General features: G+C 45.1%; 1 protein-coding gene across 5 annotated transcripts in view; it reads right to left on the bottom strand.

The window, feature by feature from the left end:
* Positions 1-417: 417 nt before the first annotated feature.
* Positions 418-21,304, bottom strand: part of TXNL4B (thioredoxin like 4B) — a 67,015-nt gene continuing 46,128 nt past the window's right edge. For 4 of the 5 annotated variants that reach the window (XM_050772796.1, XM_050772798.1, XM_050772799.1 and 1 more), the window contains one exon: positions 13,529-15,569. In XM_050772796.1, the coding sequence (XP_050628753.1) occupies positions 15,335-15,569 (235 nt within the window). In that variant the 3' untranslated portion in view covers positions 13,529-15,334. Of the gene's footprint in view, positions 2,583-13,528; positions 15,570-21,304 lie in introns of those variants that run through there. The other variant, XM_050772800.1, reaches the window with a different exon arrangement.

The raw sequence follows: 21,304 nt of genomic DNA, 5'->3' as shown, positions 1-21,304 counted from the left end.
CTCACCCCACTCTGCAGACATGCCTTTCTGTCTATCCTCCTGGACTTTTCCCCCTGCATGAAGATGCTCATTTTGTACATACACTCAGACATATATGTGGCTGTATTTTTTTTTATACCTATATATGGATGGAATGCACACTGTTTTCTGTATAGTTACTTTACATTTTCATACAAATGACATCATCCTACAAATACGATTCTGCCGTTGACTTTCTTCACTATTCTCATGTGGGCATGGTTCATGCTGGGCCTCGGTCTTTTGAGTGGGGTCTATTTAGCCAGTCCCCTGTTGGTGATCACATCATTAACTTCCGGCATTTTCCTATCACCGTCGGTGCCTTGGTGAACATCTTGTGAAAGTGCTTGTGCCTTTGTTCCGGCATCAGTGCAGAGCAGGGTCCAAGGAGTGTGACAGCTGGGCTGAGGGGCTGGCATGTTTCACATTCTGATAGATAGAGCCAAGTTGCTCCTATCAGGTTTTCAAGCTGCCCATTTCCCACCGTGGAGACAGCAACAGAGGAGACAGCAACAGAGGAGACATCCCCAGCTCCTCTGGCTTTGCCTGTTCAAAGCTACCCTGTGAGGCCTGAAGACAGCTGCCATGAAGGCAGCTCATGTCCACCAAACACTGACTGTGGGCCGCACGCTGTGCCAAGGGCTTGACGTTTCCTCTTTACAGATGAGGAAACGGGCAGAGAGGCAGCTGATTGTCCAGTCCCCTGCGTGGAGGCTGCTCGGCTGGGCTCAAGCCTGGTGGTGTTTTCACAGAGCATGTTGTGCTGAATGGCTCTGCCATGGACCAAGCCTTGGCTGCTCTAAAAGTTGGCTCATTGCCTCATGCTTCTCCATATTCGTTCCTTACTCCAGGAACAGCAGTGCACTGAAGGAGAAACGGGAATGGGCAAAAGGAGCCACATGCTGGCCAGTCCACCGCGGGGTCACTTTCCTCATCAGCCTGGGCTCTGACACGCCACGTCAGGTGCCAGCGCACACACTCTGGACACCCTCCTCGTTCTCTCTGGGCTTGGATGCTCTCTGTGAGTCACCTGCCCTCCCTTCCCCACGTTACAGGCATCTACCTTGCTCTGTCCCACCTAATAGCTTTAGGACTGAACGATTCAGGAAAGGGAAGGGAAGGAGTGGAGGAGAAGGGGGAAGAGTCGGCCCTTGGAAGGTTCTCCATGGGAGACTGACTTTTTTTCTTTTTTTGAGACGGAGTCTCGCTCTGTCACCCAGGCTGGAGTGCAGGGGTATGATCTCAGCTCACTGCCAACTCCGCTTCTGGGTTCGAGGGATTCTTCTGCCTCAGCCTCCAGAGTAGCTGGGACTACAGGCGTGCGCCACCACGCCCTGCTAATTTTTGTATTTTTAGTAGAGATGGGGTTTCACCATATTGGCCAGGCTGGTCTCGAACTCCTGACCTCTTGTTCCACCTGCCTCGGCCTCCCAAAGTGCTGGGATTACAGGCGTGAGCCACCGCGCCCAGCTTCAGAGACTGACATTCTGCCTCAGCACAGCTGGAAGAGGCTGCTTGAGCACTGGGGTAAGGAGCTGTTTTGCATCCAGGTGCCATGTGGTGCAAGGATACCTATTTTTTTTTTTCTTTTGTTTTTTTTTTTTTTTTTTTTTTTTTTGAGAGTCTTGCTCTGTTGCCCAGGCTGGAATGCAATGGCACAAACTTGGCTCACTGCAACGTCTGTCTCCCGGGTTCAAGCAATTCTCCTGCCTCAGCCTCTCAAGTAGCTGGGATTACAGGTGCCTGCTACCACACCTAGCTAATTTTTGTATTTTTTAGTAGAGTCAGGGTTTCACCATGTTGGCCAGGCTGGTCTCAAACTCTGACCTCAGGCGATCTGCTTGCCTTGGCCTCCCAAAGAGCTGGGATTACAGGCATGAGCCACTGCACCCAGCTCAAGGATACCTATTTTTCTTAATGCTGGAAGCCACACTCAGACCCCAGAGCAGCTCTCAGTGCTGGGAGACCCGGGAGATTGATGATACCTGCGTCTCCCTTTGGGACTGAGGATGGTAGAAGGGTGTGCAGAATTCCAAATGTTATTTACATTACTCGTGTGTTTTCTGTGGAGTGCATAATTGTCTTTGCTTGGCAATTTCATATCAGTTAAATATAAGCAGTAAGCTAATCCTATTCTGTGACTTACTCTTCTCACGTGTCATCATAATGATATACTTCAATATTCATCCCTCAGATCGGCCTTGCTCTAACAGCCCTGTTCACGGCATAAATGCATCAATGTTTGCTTATGGGTAAACACAAAGGATATTTTCAGGTTTCACATCAGACAGTGCTTCAGTGCTCAGGGCTTATGTATCTTTGTGGTCTTCTGGTAGAATTTCTGTAGATTCCCAGAAGTGGTATTGCTTGGGCAAAGGTTATACACACTGAACATGTTGATAGTTATTGCCAAACTGCCATGAGAGAGGGCTGTCCAACTTTGTCAGGGAGGGCCTCTTTCCTCTTATGTTGTACCACATGGGAATTTCAATTTCACTGGTCTGGAACAAGCTGTTCTTCCTTCTCAACTTTTCCACTAGGAATAGCTTGCATTATGGCTCTCCCTTGGTTTAAAAAAAAAAAAAAAAACAGAGAGAGAAAAGAAATGGAGGTTTAGCAAGTTACTTTGGGCTGCAGCCAGAGTGATTGCCACATGCATTTCTCTGTCTCTTTTTCTCTCCTCTTTCCTACCATAGGCTCAGCTCTGTATCATAAAGGGCTGAGGTTCCTACGTGCACCAGCTTCCTTCAAAGGGGCAGATACGTCAGGTCATATACACAGTATTTTGAAAGAATCCATTTCCCCATTGACTTTCTGATAGGCTGCTTCTGGGTCAAGTTCTGTAGCCAATACCATTTTTTTAAGATGGAGTCTCGCTCTGTCGCCCAGGCTGAAGTGCAGTGGTGCAATCTCGGCTCACTACAAGCTCTGTCTCCCCGGTTCACATCATTGTCCTGCCTCAGCCTCCTGAGTAGCTGGGACTACAGACGCATACCACCACGCCCGGCTAATTTTTGTTGTATTTTTTAGTAGAGACAGGGATTCACCATGTTAGCCAGGATGGTCTCGATCTCCTGACCTCATGATCCACCCGCCTCTGCCTCTCAAAGTGCTGGGATTACAGGCATGAGCCACCGTGCCCAGCCCAGTGATTCTCCTGCCTCAACCTCCAGGGTAGCTGGGATTACAGGTGCTGGCCACCATGCCTGGCTAATTATTGCATTTTTAGTAGAGACGGGGTTTCACCATGTTGGTCAGGCTGGTCTCAAACTCCTGACCTCAGGTGATCCACCTGCCTTGGCCTCCCAAAGTGCTGGGATTACAGGCATATCTAGTAGTTTTACTTATATATATTAACTATAATTTTAACTCTTAGTAGCCCTAATTTCTAGTGGAAAACTTAGGAAGTGATGTTGAATTATTTTATATCAGTATTTGTAGATGAAAACCATTTTGCTTCCTCAATTTTTTATTAACAGATCTAAATATATTGTTTTCTATACCATATAGGTGACTTAGACATTCTATGATTACCTATTATTTAACATAGCATGATTTTAAGATTTTTAAATTAATAATTTGAAAGGATGACACAGGTACCCTTCCTAATGTTTTTTTTCTGTTGTCTTGGGTCTCAAGTGCCCATGTGGCACCCAAGGACAGCTATGCAGGGCAGGTCTTGTTGGGGTCCCAAATTTACATACCAGGTATAGTGCTCAGGACAGGACAGAGTCGTGAAGATAATGCCTGGAGAATCCAACCCATCCCAGCACGGCAAGGAGGCAAAGCTAGGCCAGGGAGGATGGGGCCATATCGGGCTTGGTTCTGCCTTACAGCTGGTGGTCAGGAACTGAGGACATGTCCCCAGGTCCCACCATGGCCAACCTGTCCAGACCCTAGAATCCAGATGCTCAAAACTGGAAGGAAGCTGACAGTAAGATATGTCCAAGGCTTTGGGGAGCCCAACAGCCAACCCTCATAGCTTTAGCTCACAGACAAAACAAGCAACAGTTTTATGACCTTACAACATCTACAGGCTGGGCGCAGTGGCTCACACCTGTAATGCCAGCACTTTGGGAGGCCGGGGCAGGTGGATCACGAGGTCAGGAGATACAGACCATCCTGGCCAACATGGTGAAACCCTATCTCTACTAAAAATATAGCTGTGCCTGGAGTCCCAGCTACTCGGGAGACTGAGGCAGGAAAACCGCTTGAACCAGGGAGTCGGAGGTTGCGGTGAGCTGAGATCGCACCACTGCACTCCAGTCTGGGTGACTGAGTGAGACTCCGTCTCAAAAAAACAAAAACAAAAACAAACAAAAACAAAAACAGAAACAAAAACATCTACAGAAACCACCTAAACCTGTCTGACCAGTACATTCAGGCAGTAAGTCTGAGTCAAATTTAATACCGACAATTCTGAAGACGTTTAATTTTATTTTGCCAACAATTTAAACTAATTTTATTTACCAGAGATTACTAGAGTCACATGAGCTAAAAAGCATTTGAGTTAGTTTCTATTTTTCTGATAAAGTATTTTGATTTAAGCACTTACTTTTTCATTAAGCTAACTAATTAGAGCTCTTTCGTCTATTTTGGTAGTGAAATATCACATACACGTGACACATACAAACATACAGACAGAAGAAGATTTTATAGCTTTACAAGATTCTTCATTTGCTAGTTTTCAAATAGTTTTTCTTCCCCCTGCAGACAGACTATCAAGCTCTAAGCAGTTCTTAGCTAGGCAACATGAAATTTGTACTTTCAAAGACAGGACTTTTTGGTAAAAATTTACACTTCAAAGACACAGAACTTAGATATAAACACCATTATTTGCCAAGACAAAAAGGGGTACGTAAAAGCCCAGTCAAGACAAGCTTTCCAGGAAAAGTATCTTAAACAAATGTAAGGTTTGTTATGTAAACTTTAAGACATCTTCCTTGTTGGAAAGTTTGTGGTGGTTTAAGTGTGGGGATGCAGATGCCCTTACAAATGGAGATTTTTTTACATATATACATTTATTTTACAAAGAATTTCAAAATAGCCAGCTAAATTCCAGAAAATAGTTTGGGGACCAATCTAATTAGATTGGTCTTTTTAAATTAGGTTGTTTCTTGATTAGATTATTGAGCCCTTTAACAGGGTGAAGGCAGCCTTTTCCATGCTTGGACTTAGGAAGTCTCTTTTTACCTCAGGGCCTATCTTTTATAAACACTTTCGTTAGCTTGTTTTTTTCTTTTGAACCAAAGGTACCTTTTCAAATAGTTCACCAAAAGCAATAACCCTTAACCAAGTTATGACTTGGTTAGTCAAAGATGAACCAGGCATCTCCAAGAGGTGCAAAAAAGCAGTCCTCACAAGATCCAGAACGACCCCAAAGTCAGCTCAAAGATAAAAAGTCTTTTTAGCCACAAATGGAATACAACCTATTCTTCTAACTGGCCATATTTTCTAGGATCTCAGCTTCTCAGCTGAGCACCTATGCATAAAGGCCCAAAGGCCCCATATGCCCCATATGCCCCATATGCCCCATAGAAGGAAAAAGACAGGAAATCAAATCATGTTTTAGGTTACATTTTTGCCCTTTAATTTTGTCAAGAGAGTTTCCAAGGCTATTCATGACACTCCTAAGTGTCCATGGAAGGAAAAAGGATCAATAACAAATGGGTACCCACAAAAGGTCAGAAGTCAAACAATTTAAAACAAATGGGATTACTTCCCTGACTGGGAATTGAACCTGGGCTACAGCCACAAGAGCACAGAATCTCAGCCACTAGATCATAGAGTGCAGGGCTTTTTATAAATCCTACAGGGGATCAAAAGCAGGCAGTTTGAGCATAAAAATTATTTTAGCTTTGTTTCAGATCATGTTTTTGCTCTTTAATTTTGTCAAGAGAATTTCTAAGGCTAGCCATGAAACTATTGTTTTTATATTTTAACTTAATCTTTTTATAAATACAAAGAAGGCATTTGTTTAGGATGAGAGATCTCTAATATATTTTTAAAATTTAGGAGGGTAATTTAAAGGATCTGTTTTCTGGCCATTGACATTTAGAATTTTCAATGGTGTACTCATTTCACAATCCAATAGCCTCTTTATGGAAAGTCCAGAATGTAATTTTCCAGGTGTAGGGTAATTTTTTTTTTTTTTTTTTTTTTTACCAGTTAAGAACAGGTGTTTCCTGGAAAGGGTAGAGAAGAGGTAATGCCAAATATCCCCCTACGCAAAAAGTTCACTCCCAGGAATAGGCGAAGTTGGCAAAAGACTCTTGTTGCCACAGATGGTCAGGATGATGGTGTTTGTACATATGCTGCCTCCAGCTACCTACAAGTCTGTTGGGGGTTGCTAGTCACAGACCTGTCAATCTGTGACACTGGGCAGACCCTCCTGGAATTGACTTCTCCAGTACTAACCAGGCAACAAGGGTTGAGATGAGAGAAGCCCCACAGCGACTTCTTTTCTTTCTTTTTTTTTTTTTGAGATGGAGTCTCACTCTGTTGCCCGGTGCAGTGGCGTGATCTCGGCTCACTGCAACCGCCGCCTCCCAGGTTCCAGCGTTTCTCCTACCTCAGCCTCCCAGGTAGCTGGGACTACAGGCACGTGCCACCACACTCAGCTAATTTTTTGTACTTTTAGTAGAGACAGGGTTTCACTATGTTGGCCAGGCTGGTCTCGAACTCCTGACTTCGTGATCTGCCTGCCTCGGCCTCCCAAAGTGCTGGGATTACAGGTGTGAGCCACTGCGCCCAGCCCCCACAGTGACTTCTTAAGACAAACTCCTCCAAGAACTTGACATATTCAGAACAAAATGTGTGTTGAAGCCAGGCACTGCAGCTCATGCCTGTAATCCCAGCACTTTGGGAGGCCAAGGTGGGAGGACTGCTTGAGCCCAGTGAGGCAGAAGAATAGGGTCTGGAGATAGGGAACATAAGGCTGATTCACGCTCACTTCCTAGAACTAAATCAAATGGAGACACTTCAGCGATGACAGGAAATACCCTCTCCATTTACATAGGGCATACACTGAGTAAATGACTTTGTAACTTTACTTCATCCTCTTCATTTACATAGGACATATACCAAGTAATCAATGGAAACCTCTAGAGGGTATTGAAACCCCAGAACATTCTGTAACGGGGCTCTTGAGCCTCTGTGCTCGGCCCGCTCCCACCCTGTGGAGTGTACTTTCATTTTCAATACATCTCTGCTTTGTTGTTTCATTCTTTCCTTGCTCTGCTTGCACATTTTGTCCAGTTCTTTGTTTAAGACTCCAAGAACCTGGACACCTTCAACCGGTAACACCAGGAGTTCGGGACCAACCTGGGCAACACAGCGAGACCCTGTTGTTTTTTAATGTGTGTACTTTCATTGGGACAGGAAAGAGACATTGTCTCTATAAAAAATTTCAAAACTGGCCAGGTGTGGTGGCAACCACCTGTAGTCCCAGCTACTCAGAAGGCTCAGGTGAGGGGACTGCTTGAGCCCTGGAGGTTGAGGCTGCAGTAAGTCATGATTATGCCACTGCCCTCCAGCCTGAGTGGCAGAGCAAGACCCTGCCTCCAAAAAAGTATGTTGATCGGAACGACAAACTGAGCAGTCTGCAGGGCTGGCTTGAGTAAGTGGGCTTCTAGGGGCTTAGGCTCCTGTTCTACCCCTCTTAGTGACAGAATGACACAGAAAGATGAAGACGAAGGAAAACACTATTTCAGTGAGGAAACGGGATCAAACAATAAATATTCATTACCAAAAACTACCAAAAAGCACACCAGAGTTCTACACCCCAAACTAGTCACACAAATCCTTTTCTCCCTGAATTAGTCAGTTCTCTGCTGCTAACAAAGACATACCCGAGACTGGGTAATTTATAAAGGAAAGAGATTTAAAGGACTCACAGTTTCACATGGCTGGGGAGGCCTCACAATCATGGTGGAAGATGAAGGAAGCGCAAAGGGATGTCATACATGGCGGCAGGCAAGAGAGAGCGTGTGCAGGGGAACTCCCCTTTATAAAACCATCAGATCTGGCCGGGCGCGGTGGCTCAAGCCTGTAATCCCAGCACTTTGGGAGGCCGAGACGGGCGGATCACGAGGTCAGGATATCGAGACCATCCTGGCTGACACTGTGAAACCCCGTCTCTACTAAAAAATACAAAAAAAACTTAGCCGGGCGCGGTGGCGGGCGCCTGTAGTCCCAGCTACTCGGGAGGCTGAGGCAGGAGAATGGCGTAAACCCGGGAGGCGGAGCTTGCAGTGAGCTGAGATCCGGCCACTGCACTCCAGCCTGGGCGACAGAGCGAGACTCCGTCTCAAAAAAAAAAACAACAAAACAAAACAAAAAAAACACCATCAGATCTTGTGAGACTTACTCACTATCAGGAGAACAGCACGGGAAAAACCTGCCTCCATGATTCAATTACCTCCCACCGGGTCCCTCCCATGACGTGGGGATTACTACAATTCAAGGTGAGATTTTTGTGGTGACACAGAGCCAAACCATATCACTCCCATTAATCGAGATTATGTAGAGGAGATAAACGGTTATTTTTGCCTATCTGCTCAACTGGGTTTCACAAGAAGACAGGCTGGGAGCCTGACTGTTGAGGAATTCTCACCCTTTTGCCCGTTGTCAAGCCCTGGGTTCCCTTCACTGTGGCTTCTAGAAGAGCAGAGTGGCTTTGGTGAGCCTGCCCACAGCACCAAAACTGTAGGATCCAAGGGAAAGCTTCCCCTTTGCCTTCTGAAGGTTCACTGAAAAATCACCTCACAAAAGAGTTTTAGAAATGGCATACAGTTATCCACGTGCACACAGGGGAGAACCCCAGAGTGATTACCCCCTTCCTGAGAGAGATAAAGCCTCAAGGAAAAACTCACCACTTCATGGAGGAGTGAGAGTATCTAGCTGAACAGAACTCAGGACCGGAATTGTGTGGGAAGTCTGAGACTCAGGAGGAAGGCACCCAGTTGTCTTCCATCTTGGAGGCCTGGAGGGGCTCAAAGGGCTTTTGCTGGTACCTTCAGGGTCCCTGCAATGTTCCAGGCAAAGAGTGGTGGAGAGATGGGAAAAATGGAGGTGGAATCCAAGTGGGGGAGCAGGGAGATACAGGGCTCTCTGTTTTAGGGTCTGAGAGTCTTTCAAGCTTTCAGAGACATGGTTAATTGTTCCGGTTAGTCTCCTTTAAAAATTTAGAGACTGCCAATTGCATTTGGAGCTTTCAAAAATGCTGATTAAAGGAAAGCCTCTGAGTGTTTTTGAGAAGTCGAGACTCCTCTTTGTTCTAATTGTGCGCATAGTTTAATTTAGATGCATCTCTCAGGTCGATCTTGTCTGGGGGCAAAATTTGACAATACCAATCCTTGGTAGTGATTAGTAATGTCCATGAACCAGGGGCACTGGTGGAGGACTTAGGGCTATATCAGGAAAGTGGTCCATTCCATCCAGGGGTGGGGCAGGAGGGCCCCCGGGGGTGTGCTATTGACCCCAGACTCACTGGGTGTAGGATTGAAGTATAGACATTGGGGTCAGCCTTGTAAGATTTACCTCACCTCCCTGAGGCCCTGTTTTCTCAACTGTAAAAACAGTGGTTTGGCAGATTTGATGATATGCTAACAGCAACTTTTTTTTTTTTGAGACAGAGTCTTGCTCTGTCGCCCAGGCTGGAGTGCAGTGGCCGGATTTCAGCTCACTGCAAGCTCTGCCTCCCGGGTTCACGTCATTCTCCTGCCTCAGCCTCCCGAGTAGCTGGGACTACAGGCGCCTGCCACCTTGCCTGGCTAGTTTTTTTGTATTTTTTTAGTAGAGACGGGGTTTCACCATGTTACCCAGGATGGTCTCGATCTCCTGACCTCATGATCCGCCCGCCTCGGCCTCCCAAAGTGCTGGGATTACAGGCTTGAGCCACCGCGCCCGGCCAACTTTTTTTTTTTTTTTTTTTGAGACGGAGTCTCACTCTGTTTCCCAGGCTGGAGTGCAGGCAATGGTGCGATCTCAGCTCACTGCAACGTCTGCCTCCCAGGTTCCAGCGATTTTCCCGCCTCAGCCTCCAGAGTAGCTAGGATTACAGGCACTTGCCACCACATCCGGCTAATTTTTTGTATTTTTAGTAGAGACGGGGTTTCACCATCTTGGTCAGGCTGGTCTTGAACTCCTGACCTGAAGTGATCCGCCACCTCGGCCTCCCAAAGTGTTGGGATTACAGGCATGTGCCAGCGTGCCCAGCCACAACAGCAACTTCTAAAAGGATGAATATTGGCTGGGCATGGTGGCTCACACCTGTAATCCCAGCACTTTGAGGGGCTAAGGTGGGCAGATTACTTGAGGCCAGGAGTTTGAGACCAGCCTGGGCAACATGGTGAAACCCCATCTCTACTAAAAATACAAAACTTAGCCAGGTGTGGTGGTGCGTACCTACATGTAGTCCCAGCTACTCAGGAGGCTGAGGTAGGAGAATCATATGAACCTGGGAGGTGGAGGTTGCAGTGAGCCAAGATAGTGCCACTGCACTCCAGCCTGGCAACAGAGCAAGACTCTGTCTCAAAAAAAATAAAAAGTAAAAGGATGCAGGCTGGACACAGTGGCTCAAGCCTGTAATCCCAGCACTTTGGGAGGCTGAGACAGGAGGATTTCTTGAGCTCAGGAGTTTGAGACCAGCCTGGGCAACATGGCGAAACCCCATCTCTACAAAATATACAAAAATTAGCTGCATGTGGTGGCGCGCACCTGTAATCCCAGCTACTTCAGAGGCTGAGGCAGGAGAATCGCTTGAACCCAGGGGGCAGAGGTTGCAGTCAGCTGAGATTAGGCCACTGCACTCCAGCCTGGGCAACAAGAGCAAGTCTCTTTCTTAAAAAAAAAAAAAAAAAAGGATGCATATTATGTGCCTGTCACATTATATACTTATTAGGTGTGGGTGATCATGTAAATTTTGTGTGCCTCAGTTTCCCAATGTGTAAAATGGGAATAAGGACAGCACTAATCTCAGAGGGTTACTATGTGAATTAAATGTGAAGTGCTTAGCATATTCTAAATTTCTCATAAATGTTAGCTATTCTTTTTTATGTTTCTGATCACAAATAGGTCCTGAAAACAGATATTAGTATACCCATAGTTACAGATAAAACAAGTGCTTTGAGAGATTAAATAACTTCCCTAAACTATGAGGCTAGGATTCAATAGAACTGGCGCCCCCAGGGTATAAGCATCTCCTCCTGATGCAAGCTGTTGGCAGGAAGTGTAGGTGAACCTCTCCATAGGGCTGCTTGAGTGTCCTTACAACATGGCGTCCAGCTCCTCCAGAGTGAGTAAGCTAAGAGGGAGCAAGGTGAAAGCTACAGTGCCTTTATGACCTAGTCTTGGAAGTCACACATCATTACTTATGCCACATTCATTCTATTCTTATTTTATTTATAGAGACAGGGTCTTGCTCTGTCACCCAGGCTGGAGTGCAATGGCATGATCACGGCTCACTGCAACTTCCAAGGCTCAAGCAGTCCTCCCACTTCAGCCTCCTGAGTAGCTGGGACTACAGGTACATGCCACTAGGGCTCACGAAGTTTTGTATTTTTTTGTAGAGATTGGGTTTCACTATATTGCCCAGGTTGGTCTCGAACTCCTGGGTTCAAGTGATCCTCCAGATTTGGCCTCCCTAAGTGCTAGGATTACAAGCATGAGCTACTGTGCTCAGCCTCATTCTACTCATTGGAATAGAGTTGCTAGTTTAAGCAAAACTAAAACAAAAGGATGCCCAGTTAAATTTGAATTTGAGATAAACAATGAATACACTTTTAGTGTAAGTCTATCTCATGCAGTATTTGGGACATACTTATTCTAAAATTTATTTGTTGTTTATCTGAACTCAAATTTCATTGGGTATCATATATCTTCTCTGGAAACCCTGTGTTAGAAGCAAGTCATTTTGTCCAGCCCACCACTCAAGGGAATGGCTTCCACTTTTGTTTTCTTTTTTTCCAAGCAAGCTGGTGAGAAAAATGTGGTGGCTTCCACTTTTGAAGGGAGGAATGTCCAATAATTTGTGGAGATATTTTTCAACCACCACAAGCAGGGTTTTGAAAAAGTTCACCTGGTTCTGGGGTCTGTGGATAATTGCATGCGAGCCTAACAGGATGAAGCAGTAGTTCAGGGACAAGCAAGGTTTTCTTCCAAATGGTCTTGCACATTTACCAGAAATCACACACATTATCTCATTGAAGCCTCAGACAGCTCTGTGGAGCAGGTGAGGGTGGCAATTACAATCCCCATTTTACAGTCGAGGAAACAGATTAAGCACCTGCTCCAAGGTGATATGGGCAGAAATGGTGGAGGGGGCAACAAATTCTCCTAATCTCAAGTCTGGCATTTGTTCTGCTCCACCCAGTCATGTCCTGACAGAGTACTGATGTCTCCACTACGTAAGATGTCTTAGATTCATTTTCTATCTTCTGTTGTGTTGTTATCTCAAATAGGTGATGGGATTTGTGGATCCTTGCAGCAGTGCTGGGTGATGACAGACTATCGGAGAAGCTGAGGCTGGAGGGCAGTTTTCTCTCCCTACATCCACAAGCTCTAAGATCCATCCTGGCTGAGACCATGGGCTTCAACCCACTCCTCAGACCCTTTGTGTTGACTGGTTCCAGAATACTGACAGGAACCTCACTCATTTTCACCAGAAGGCCATCAGCCTCACATGAGAAAGCTGAGGAACAGTCAGCACAAATAGATAATTACCCTCCTATAATTTGTATTATAAGGAATTTTAGGCTGGGCATGGTGGCTCATGCCTGTAATCCCAGCACTTTGGGAGGCCAAGATGGGCAGATCACTTGAGGCCAGGAGTTCTAGACCAGCCTAGGCAACATGGGGAAACCCTGTCTCTACTAAAAATACAAATATCAGCCGAGCGTGGTGGCACATGCCTGTAATCCCAGCTACTCAGGAGGCTGAGGCAGGAGAACTGCTTGAACCTGTGAGGCAGAGGTTACAGTGAGCCAGGATTGCGCCACTGCACTCCAGCCCGGGTGACAGAGTGAGACTCTGTCTCAAAAAAAAAAAAAAAAAATTTTAGATATACAGAAAATCTGAAAGAAATGGATATCCATACTCCTTCCACCTACACTCAGTAATTCTTACTATCTTTTCCCTGTTGGCTCTGCCAATCTTTTAGCCTATTTTTATTGTGTATTTTGATTCACTCCTAAGTACTTTGTAACCTGCATTATCTACGTACATGCTCCTATGTAACCATAATTCTATAATCACACATAAGAGAATTAACCATGATTTGCTAATGTCATCTAACACTGAGTTCATGTTCAAATTTCTCCTGTTGTATCCAAAATATCTTCCATATCCAATCAAGGCTCATCCATATGCCTCTTCAGTTTCTTTCTTTATTTTATTTTATTTATTTATTTTATTTTTATATTTTTTTGAGACGGAGTCTCGCTCTGTCGCCCAAGCTGCAGTGCTGGAGTGCAGTGGCATGATCTCAGCTCACTGCAAGCTCCGCCTCCCGGGTTCACGCCATTCTCCTGCCTTAGCCTCCCAAGTAGCTGGGACTACAGGAGCCCGCCACTACGCCTGGCTAATTTTTTGTATTTTTTAGTGGAGACAGGGTTACACTGTGTTAGCCAGGATAGTCTCGATCTCCTGACCTCGTGATCCACCCACTCAGCCTCCCAGAGTGTTGGGATTACAGGTGTAAGCCACCGCGCCCGTCCTATTTATTTTTTGTGAGAGGGAGTCTCACTCTGTTGCCCAGGCTGGAATGTATTAGCACGATCTCTGCTCACTGCAACCTCCACCTCCCAGGTTCAAGCTATTCTCCTGCCTCAGCTTCCAGAGTAGCTGGCATTACAGGGGACTGCCACCACACCCAGCTAATTTTTTTTGTATTTGTAGTAGAGACGGGGTTTCACCATGCTGGCCAGGCTAGTCTCAAACTCCTGATCTCAGGTGACCCGCCCACCTTGGCCTCCCAAAGTGCTGGGATTACAGGCATGAGCCACCATGTCCTACTAGTTTCTTTTAATCTAGAACAGTAACCTCTCATGAGATCAGGCCACTTATCTTGTAGATGGCTGTTTTAGTCTGTTCTCATGCTGCTAATAAAGACATACCTAAGACTGGGTAATTTATAAAGGAAAGAAAATTGACTCACAGTTCAGCACAGCTGGGGAGTTCTCAGGAAACTTACAATCATGGTGGAAGGGGAAGCAAATATGTTCTTCTTCACATGGTGGCAGACCGAGAAGTGCAGAGTGAAGGTCGGGGGAAAGCCCCTTATAAAACCATCAGATCTCATGAGAAATCACTATCATGAGAACAGATGAGGGTAACTGCCCCCTGATTCAATTACCTTCCACTGGGTCCCTTCCATGACACGTGGGGATTATGGGAACTACAATTCAAGATGAGATTTGGGTGAGGACACAGCCAAACCATATCAGTGGTTCCATGTTCTGGATTCCCAGCATAAAGACATTTCCTGGGTTCCAATATAGTTGGATGTGGTCCTGTGACCAAGTGCTATTCAATGACATATATGTGAAAGTATTGTGTGAAGTTTCTGGAAAGTCTGCTGCTGCCTGGAATACGGGTATGATGGCTGGAGCTCTGGCATCTATTTTAGACCTAAGGATCAGGGTCACCCTGCAAGGATGATGGAGGCAAAAGCTGGAAAGAGCTTAATGCTGCTACCAATACCAGCTCTGTCTGCCTACTTCCCCACCCCTTTTACTTGAGAAAACAGAACCTTGTGTATCTGTGTGTGTGTGTTTTTTTAATTAAAAATTTAAAAAATATTTTTTAGACAAGGTCTCACTTGCTCTGTCACCTAGGCTGGAGTACACTGGCATGATCATGGCTCATTTCAGCCTCAATCTCCTGGGCTCAAGTGATCTTCCCACCTCAGCCTCCAGAGTATCTGGGACTACAGGTGTATGCCACCACACCTGGCTAATTTTTGTATTTTTTGTAGACATAGGGTTTCACTATGTTGCTCAGGCTGGGACCTTGTGTGCTTTAATTCCTGTTAAGTCACTTAGTCAAATTAAATCCTAGCTAATAAGCCAGATTGAGGTCTACTATCATTTTATATTTGCTTAGAAGAGATGTTATGTGCTTCCTACTTGGCTAAAACATGTTTCAGGATTTCTCTTTCCTCCAGGTGCAGATCTCTGGTCCCAACACACCATAAGAACATTCTGAGAGAATAATGTTACCTACCCTCTAGTCTGGGCCACCTATGATGTTGAATGAGTCTTGGCAGCCAGGGAAAATTTCTGTAAGAACCTTGTGGTTAGAAATGTAGGAAATAAAGTCACTGTGGCTTGTCACATGCAAGAGGACAGCAGGGGACAGGGGATAGTGGTGTGTGTGCAGGAACAGAGTGGGAATGATCTGGAATTTGTGAAATACCTTGGCAGCAATACAAGGACGAGGCTCCAAAGGGCAGGGCTTCAGGAGAGGAAATGGATGAACACTGCACTTCTTGCATTCCTGCCGGCCACGAAGAGGTTTCCTGAGTGCTGAAAACCCCATCTGGAAAGTGTCCCCTAGGAAACAAAACGAGTTCCAGTGTGTGAAGGTCACCTGGCTGCTGCACCACCTGCCACCCCGTTAATCACTTGAGCTGGTGGGTACAGGAACACAGCTGTGGGCAGAGGGTCAGAACACTTCCTGTCTGCCCCAGGCACGTGGAAGACAGTCTCCTGAGTAGTAACCTTGGCACTGCCTTGGCTATTTGAGAAGCTGGCCAGTTATTTCAGTCACTGGGTATTTGAGAAGCTGAGCAGCCTTTTGAGCTTCAACCATTCTCACAGTTGTTTAATTTGCAGTTCTTAAGGGATCTAGTGACACCTTCCTACCTCAGCAGAGCAAAAAATGTGGATCCCAGGTCTGGGAACCTAAAAGAAATCACTCTGAGTAGGTTAGAATTTCACCTCTATCCGAGACCCGGAAATAATCATTTAAAAATAGAAACGCATATATACAAATATCTAAACACACATACATATGTCTGCATGTGTATAGGGTTGGTCCACATTCATGTTCTTTCACTCCCTCATTCTTTCAGTCATTCACTGAGATGCTGAGTCTTCCAGCATCTCTCAGTCTCTCAGAAGAGACAAGCACAAACACAGCCTGCCAGCATCCAGTGGATCACACCCTACAACAAGCCCAGTGCCTCTTTAGTGGAGAGGGGATTTGCTTTGGGGCGTGGCAAGTTTATGCAAGTCCCTGATTTCTTGCACTGACTGCTCAAAAGCAGAGCTCCATTTAAATTCCATTCCTTCTGGAGAGATCTGTCCTATGACCAGGGTGGATGGTTCAACTCCTCTCTGCATCTGGCTGGCACCCAGGGCACTCTTGCCCAAATGCTTTGTCAGGTAGTTTCCTTGACCTATTTCCTAATGTGCTTTCCAGCCATGGCCCACGTGGTTTCTGTCTGCTCCAGTGCCCCCAAGGCCAACACAGGGGTCATGCTTGGAGACAGCCTCCAACTCTTTGCAGCCTCAGGCTTCTCCAGACTTGGGTGCCAATGCTTTAAGGTCTTCTTTATCCTCTTTGCTGGGCATCACTGCCTCAGTCATGGCTTAAATCTGATACACAAGGTTCTTAATGGGCTTCCATAGCCACGTAGAATTGACACCCTTAGCCTGGCTAATGTGGTTAGCTAGCAAGTTTGCTATCCCTTCCAGGTAAGAAATGCCTTAACCCAGCGAAAGATCTGTCTCCAGATGACTCTTAAAAGCGACTCTAATGGTGAGCCCTTGATGCTGATTATGTGAGGGAATCTTTTTTATTTTATTTTTGAGACAGGGTCTTGCTGTGTTGCCCAGGCTGGAGTACAGTGGCACAGTCAGAGCTCACTGCAGCCTCTCCCAGGCTCAAGTGATCCTCCCCACTCAGTCCCCTGAGTAGCTGGAACTACAGGTGCATACCACTATGCCTGGCTAACTTCTTATTTTTTTATTTTTTATTTGTGTAGAGGTGGGTCTCCCTACATTGCCCAGGCTCACCTTGAACTCTTGGCCTCAAGCAATCCTCCAGCATGGCCTCCCAAGTGCTGGGATTATAGGTATGAGCCACTGTGTCCAGCCCATGTGAGGGAGTCTTGAAAATTCTGTGTAGTTCGTCATGTGGGAGAGGTAGCACCCCAGGGTGGCCAAGGGCTTGGCCTAGGTTTGAATCCTGCCTCCTCTCTTTACTAGCTGTGTTACCTTGAACGAGTTTCTCATCCTCTCTGTGCCCCACTTATAAAAAAATGGGGTTGTTAGATAATTAAAAGACCCAGTGCTTATGGACTGTTGAAGAATTAAATGAATAAATACACAGAAAGCACACAGTACAGTGCCTGGCACATAGGACCCTCCCAATGTTACCTGTTGTTACTAGAAGTTGACTGGCTTTTCTCCTAAAGTACCTGCAGGGCTGGTTCTGCGGACAGCTTTTATGCTTCTAAGGGCTGGATCTTCTCCACTGCAGACAGAAGCTGACAAGCCAGGCAGTACTTACTCGTGTTACAGTTTTTATTTCTGCCCCTACTCTGAACTCTTTGAAGGCAGAGGCTATGTTTATCACCCATTCGATTCAACCAACTGGACTGAGCCTCTGTTGTACGCCAGGCATTGCTGGGTATAGAGATAAAGGTGAATGAAAAAACACCAACGTGGTCCTACCTTGTTTCCCGGGTCCCATCCCACAAATGTAGTAGGTTGAAGAAATTGAGGAAGGTTGATATGAATTCTTTTGAATATAGAGCCAGTTTTTACACTCATACTAATGTCCTCATGCCTTTGACATCTGACTAGTTTCATGCTGGGAAAGGCAGCATTTCTTTGGAAGTTTTGACAGGCTGTATGGGTTTTCCACCTTGGTTGGTTGACTTTGCTGATAGGAAGCTGGTCTGAGGATAATTGATTTAGCAGCCTGGATCTTGGAAGTTCCTCATTTACAATCTGTCAAGGTTGATCCTACTTTTAAGAAGCTTTTACAAAGTTTAAAATATCAATGTGTATGGTACGAAATATCAATATGTGTGTCTGCCAATGGCTCAGTTTTGGAGAAGAGAATTGCTGACCCTAAGGGAGTGCAACTAGGAAGCAATGCCTATGTTCCAGGCACCGCGGGACCCTGTAGCCCCTGGTCCTGGTGACTGTGAAAAAAGGGAGAAATTCTAGAAATAGGTGTAATCATGTGAATGTCTTTGTTTAATTTTCTTATCAAGATAAACTGCAATTCTGAACAACATGTGCCGTTCTGAATTCAACAGTCCACTCTCCATTCTGTTTGAAGGTCATGTATACTCCTGGGAAAATCCAGGGTTCTCATTTCATGGCTACTGAGGTATTTATTCCCACACTATTTAAATCAATTAAATAAAGTATCATTTACAGTAACATAAACATCAAATGCTTAAGAATAAATCTAATGAAAGAGGTGCCAGAGGTCTGTATCAATATGAACAAGGCATTAAAATTAAAGACAGCCTAAATAAATGAAGAGACATGCTATGTGCATTACTCGAAAGACTCAACAGAGTCAAGATGTCAACTCTCCCCAAAGTGATCTGGAGATTCAATGTAATCCCAATAAAAATCCCAGCAGGACGTTTTGTGAGAATTGGAAAGTCGATTTTAAAATTTACATAAAATGGAAAAGACCTAGAATAATCAAGACAAACTCTGAAAGAAAATAAAGTTGGAACACTTATAACACCAGAGAGCAAGATTTAGTATAAAGTTCCCATTCTTGGCCAGGTGTGGAGGCTCTTGCCTGTAATGCCAGCACTTTAGGAAGCTGAGCTGTGTGGATCACTTGAGCCCAAGAGTTCAAGTCCAGCCTGGGCAACGTGGCAAAACTACATCTCTACAGCTACAACAACAAATTGGCTGTGCGTGGTCGCGCATCCCTGTAGTCTGTTACCCGTGAGGCTGAGGTGGGAGGACTGTTGGAGTCCAGGAGGCTGAGGCTGGAGATCGTGCCTCTGCACTCCTGCCTGGGGGACTGTGAATATCCTGTCTCAAAAGAAGGTTCCCATTTGTGAACCCCCAAAATTGGAGACAGGTCTCAGTTAATGTAGAAAGCTTATTTTGCCAGGGTTGAGGACACACACCCAACACAACCTCAGGAGGTCCTGCTATGTGTCCAAGGCGGCCAGAGCACACTTTGGTTTTATACATTTTAGGGAGACCTGAGACATCCATCAACATATGTCAGATGAACTTTGGTTCTGTCCGCAGAGGCGGGACAACTCTCAAAGCTGGACGGGGGGCGCTACCAGGTCGTAGGTAGATAAGAGACAAATGGTTGCATTCTTTTGAGGTTCTGATGAGCCTCTCCAAAAGAGGCAAAAGGATATGCATTTATCTCAGTGAGCAGAGGGGTGGCCTTGAATAGAATGGGGGGCAGCTTTGCCCTACGCAGTTCTCTGCTTCACTTTTCCCTTTAGCTTAGTGATTCTGGGGCTTTAAGATAGTTTCCTTTAGCACATTATTATTATTATTATTATTATTAATTTAATTTTATTTTTTTTTGAGACAGAGTCTTGTTCTGTCACCCAGGCTGGAGTGCCGTGGCATGATCTCAGCTCACTGCAACCTCTGCCTCCCGGATTCAAGCGATTCCCCTGCCTCAGCCTCCGAGTAGCCAGGACTACAGGTGCCCGCCACCATGCCCGGCTAGGTTTTTATACTTCAGTACAGACGGGGTTTCATCATGTTGGCCAGAATGGTCTCAATCTCCTGACCTCGTGATACACCTGCCTCGGCCTCCCAAAGTGCTGGGATTACAGGCGTGAGCCACTGCGCCCGGCTCCCTTTCACACATTAAGACAGTATCACAATGGCTCCAGATTAGACACATAGACTAGTGGAAAAGAATAGAGGATTCAGGAGGAGGCTAACACATACATAATCACCTGATTTATAATAAAGATACCACTGCAATTCAGGGACAAAGGACGGTCATTTTAGCAAATAATATTGGATCGACTGCATGTCTATATGGAAAAAATGAACTTTTCTCTCATATCATATACCAACATTAATTCCAAATGGATCACAAACCTAGACTTGAAAGGCAAAACAATACACTTTTAGAAAAACATATAGGAGAATATTGTCACAACCGTGCAAACATTTCTTAATCAAAACACAGAAATCACTAACTATGAAATTTAAAAAACAGACAAATTAGGACTTATTTAAGATTAAGAACTTCTGTACTTCTGTTCATCAAAACACGAGATTAAGATAATTAAAAGACAAACCATGGAATGGGAGAACATGTTTACAATACATTTATCCAAAAAAAGACTAGCATTCAGAATATTTTAGAAAAAGACAACAAATCTACAAGGAGAAGACATACTGTAAAGACGATATCTATGTGGTCCAACACAAATCTAAAACGTGCTCTACATCATTTGATATTGGGGAAATGCAAAATTAAAGCCATTATTATTATTATTAATCTTATTTATTTATTTTATTTATATTTTGAGATGGAGTTTTGTTCTTTCACCCAGGCTGGAGTACAGTGGTGCGATTTTGGCTCACTGCAACCTCCACCCCCTAGGTTCAAGTGATTCCCTTGCCTTAGTCTCCTGAGTAACTGGGACTACAGCCCCGTGCCACCAAACCCGGCTAATTTGTGTATTTTTAGTAGAGACGGGGTTTCGCCATGTTGACCAGGCTGGTCTTGAACTCCTGACCTCAGGTGATCCACCTGCCTTGCCCTCCCAAAGTGCCAGGATTACAGGCTGAGCCACCGCGCCCAGCCTCCATTATTATATTTTACTACACACATGCAGAATGGCAAAACTTAAAAAGTATTGGCAAGGATGCAGAGCAACTGGAACTTTGATATACTGCAGATAGGAGAGTTTATTGGAAAACTGGCAGAATCTATTAAAGCTAGACATACGCCTATCCTATGACACAACCAGGTACATATCCAAGAGAAATGAGTGCAGGTAACCATCAAACGATATATGCAAGAATGTTCATAGCAGCTTGGTTTACAATAGTCCCCAGACGGAATTAATCCATATATCCATCTACAGGAGAATGGATAAATCAATTGTGCTTTAGTCACACAATGGAACACTTCTCAGCAATAAAAAAGGAACCAATGTGGTTCAACCACAAAAGGAATCAACATGGATGATTCTCACAGACATTATGTTGCAAAAAACAAGCCAGGAACCAAGAATGCCTACTATTTGATTCTATTTATATGAAGTTCAGGACCAGGCAAAAGTATTCCATCATGACAGATGTCAGGA

Source organism: Macaca thibetana, chromosome 20 (genome assembly GCF_024542745.1).
Source record: "Macaca thibetana thibetana isolate TM-01 chromosome 20, ASM2454274v1, whole genome shotgun sequence".
NCBI lineage: Eukaryota > Metazoa > Chordata > Mammalia > Primates > Cercopithecidae > Macaca > Macaca thibetana.
This window is presented reverse-complemented; position numbering and strand designations above follow the sequence as displayed.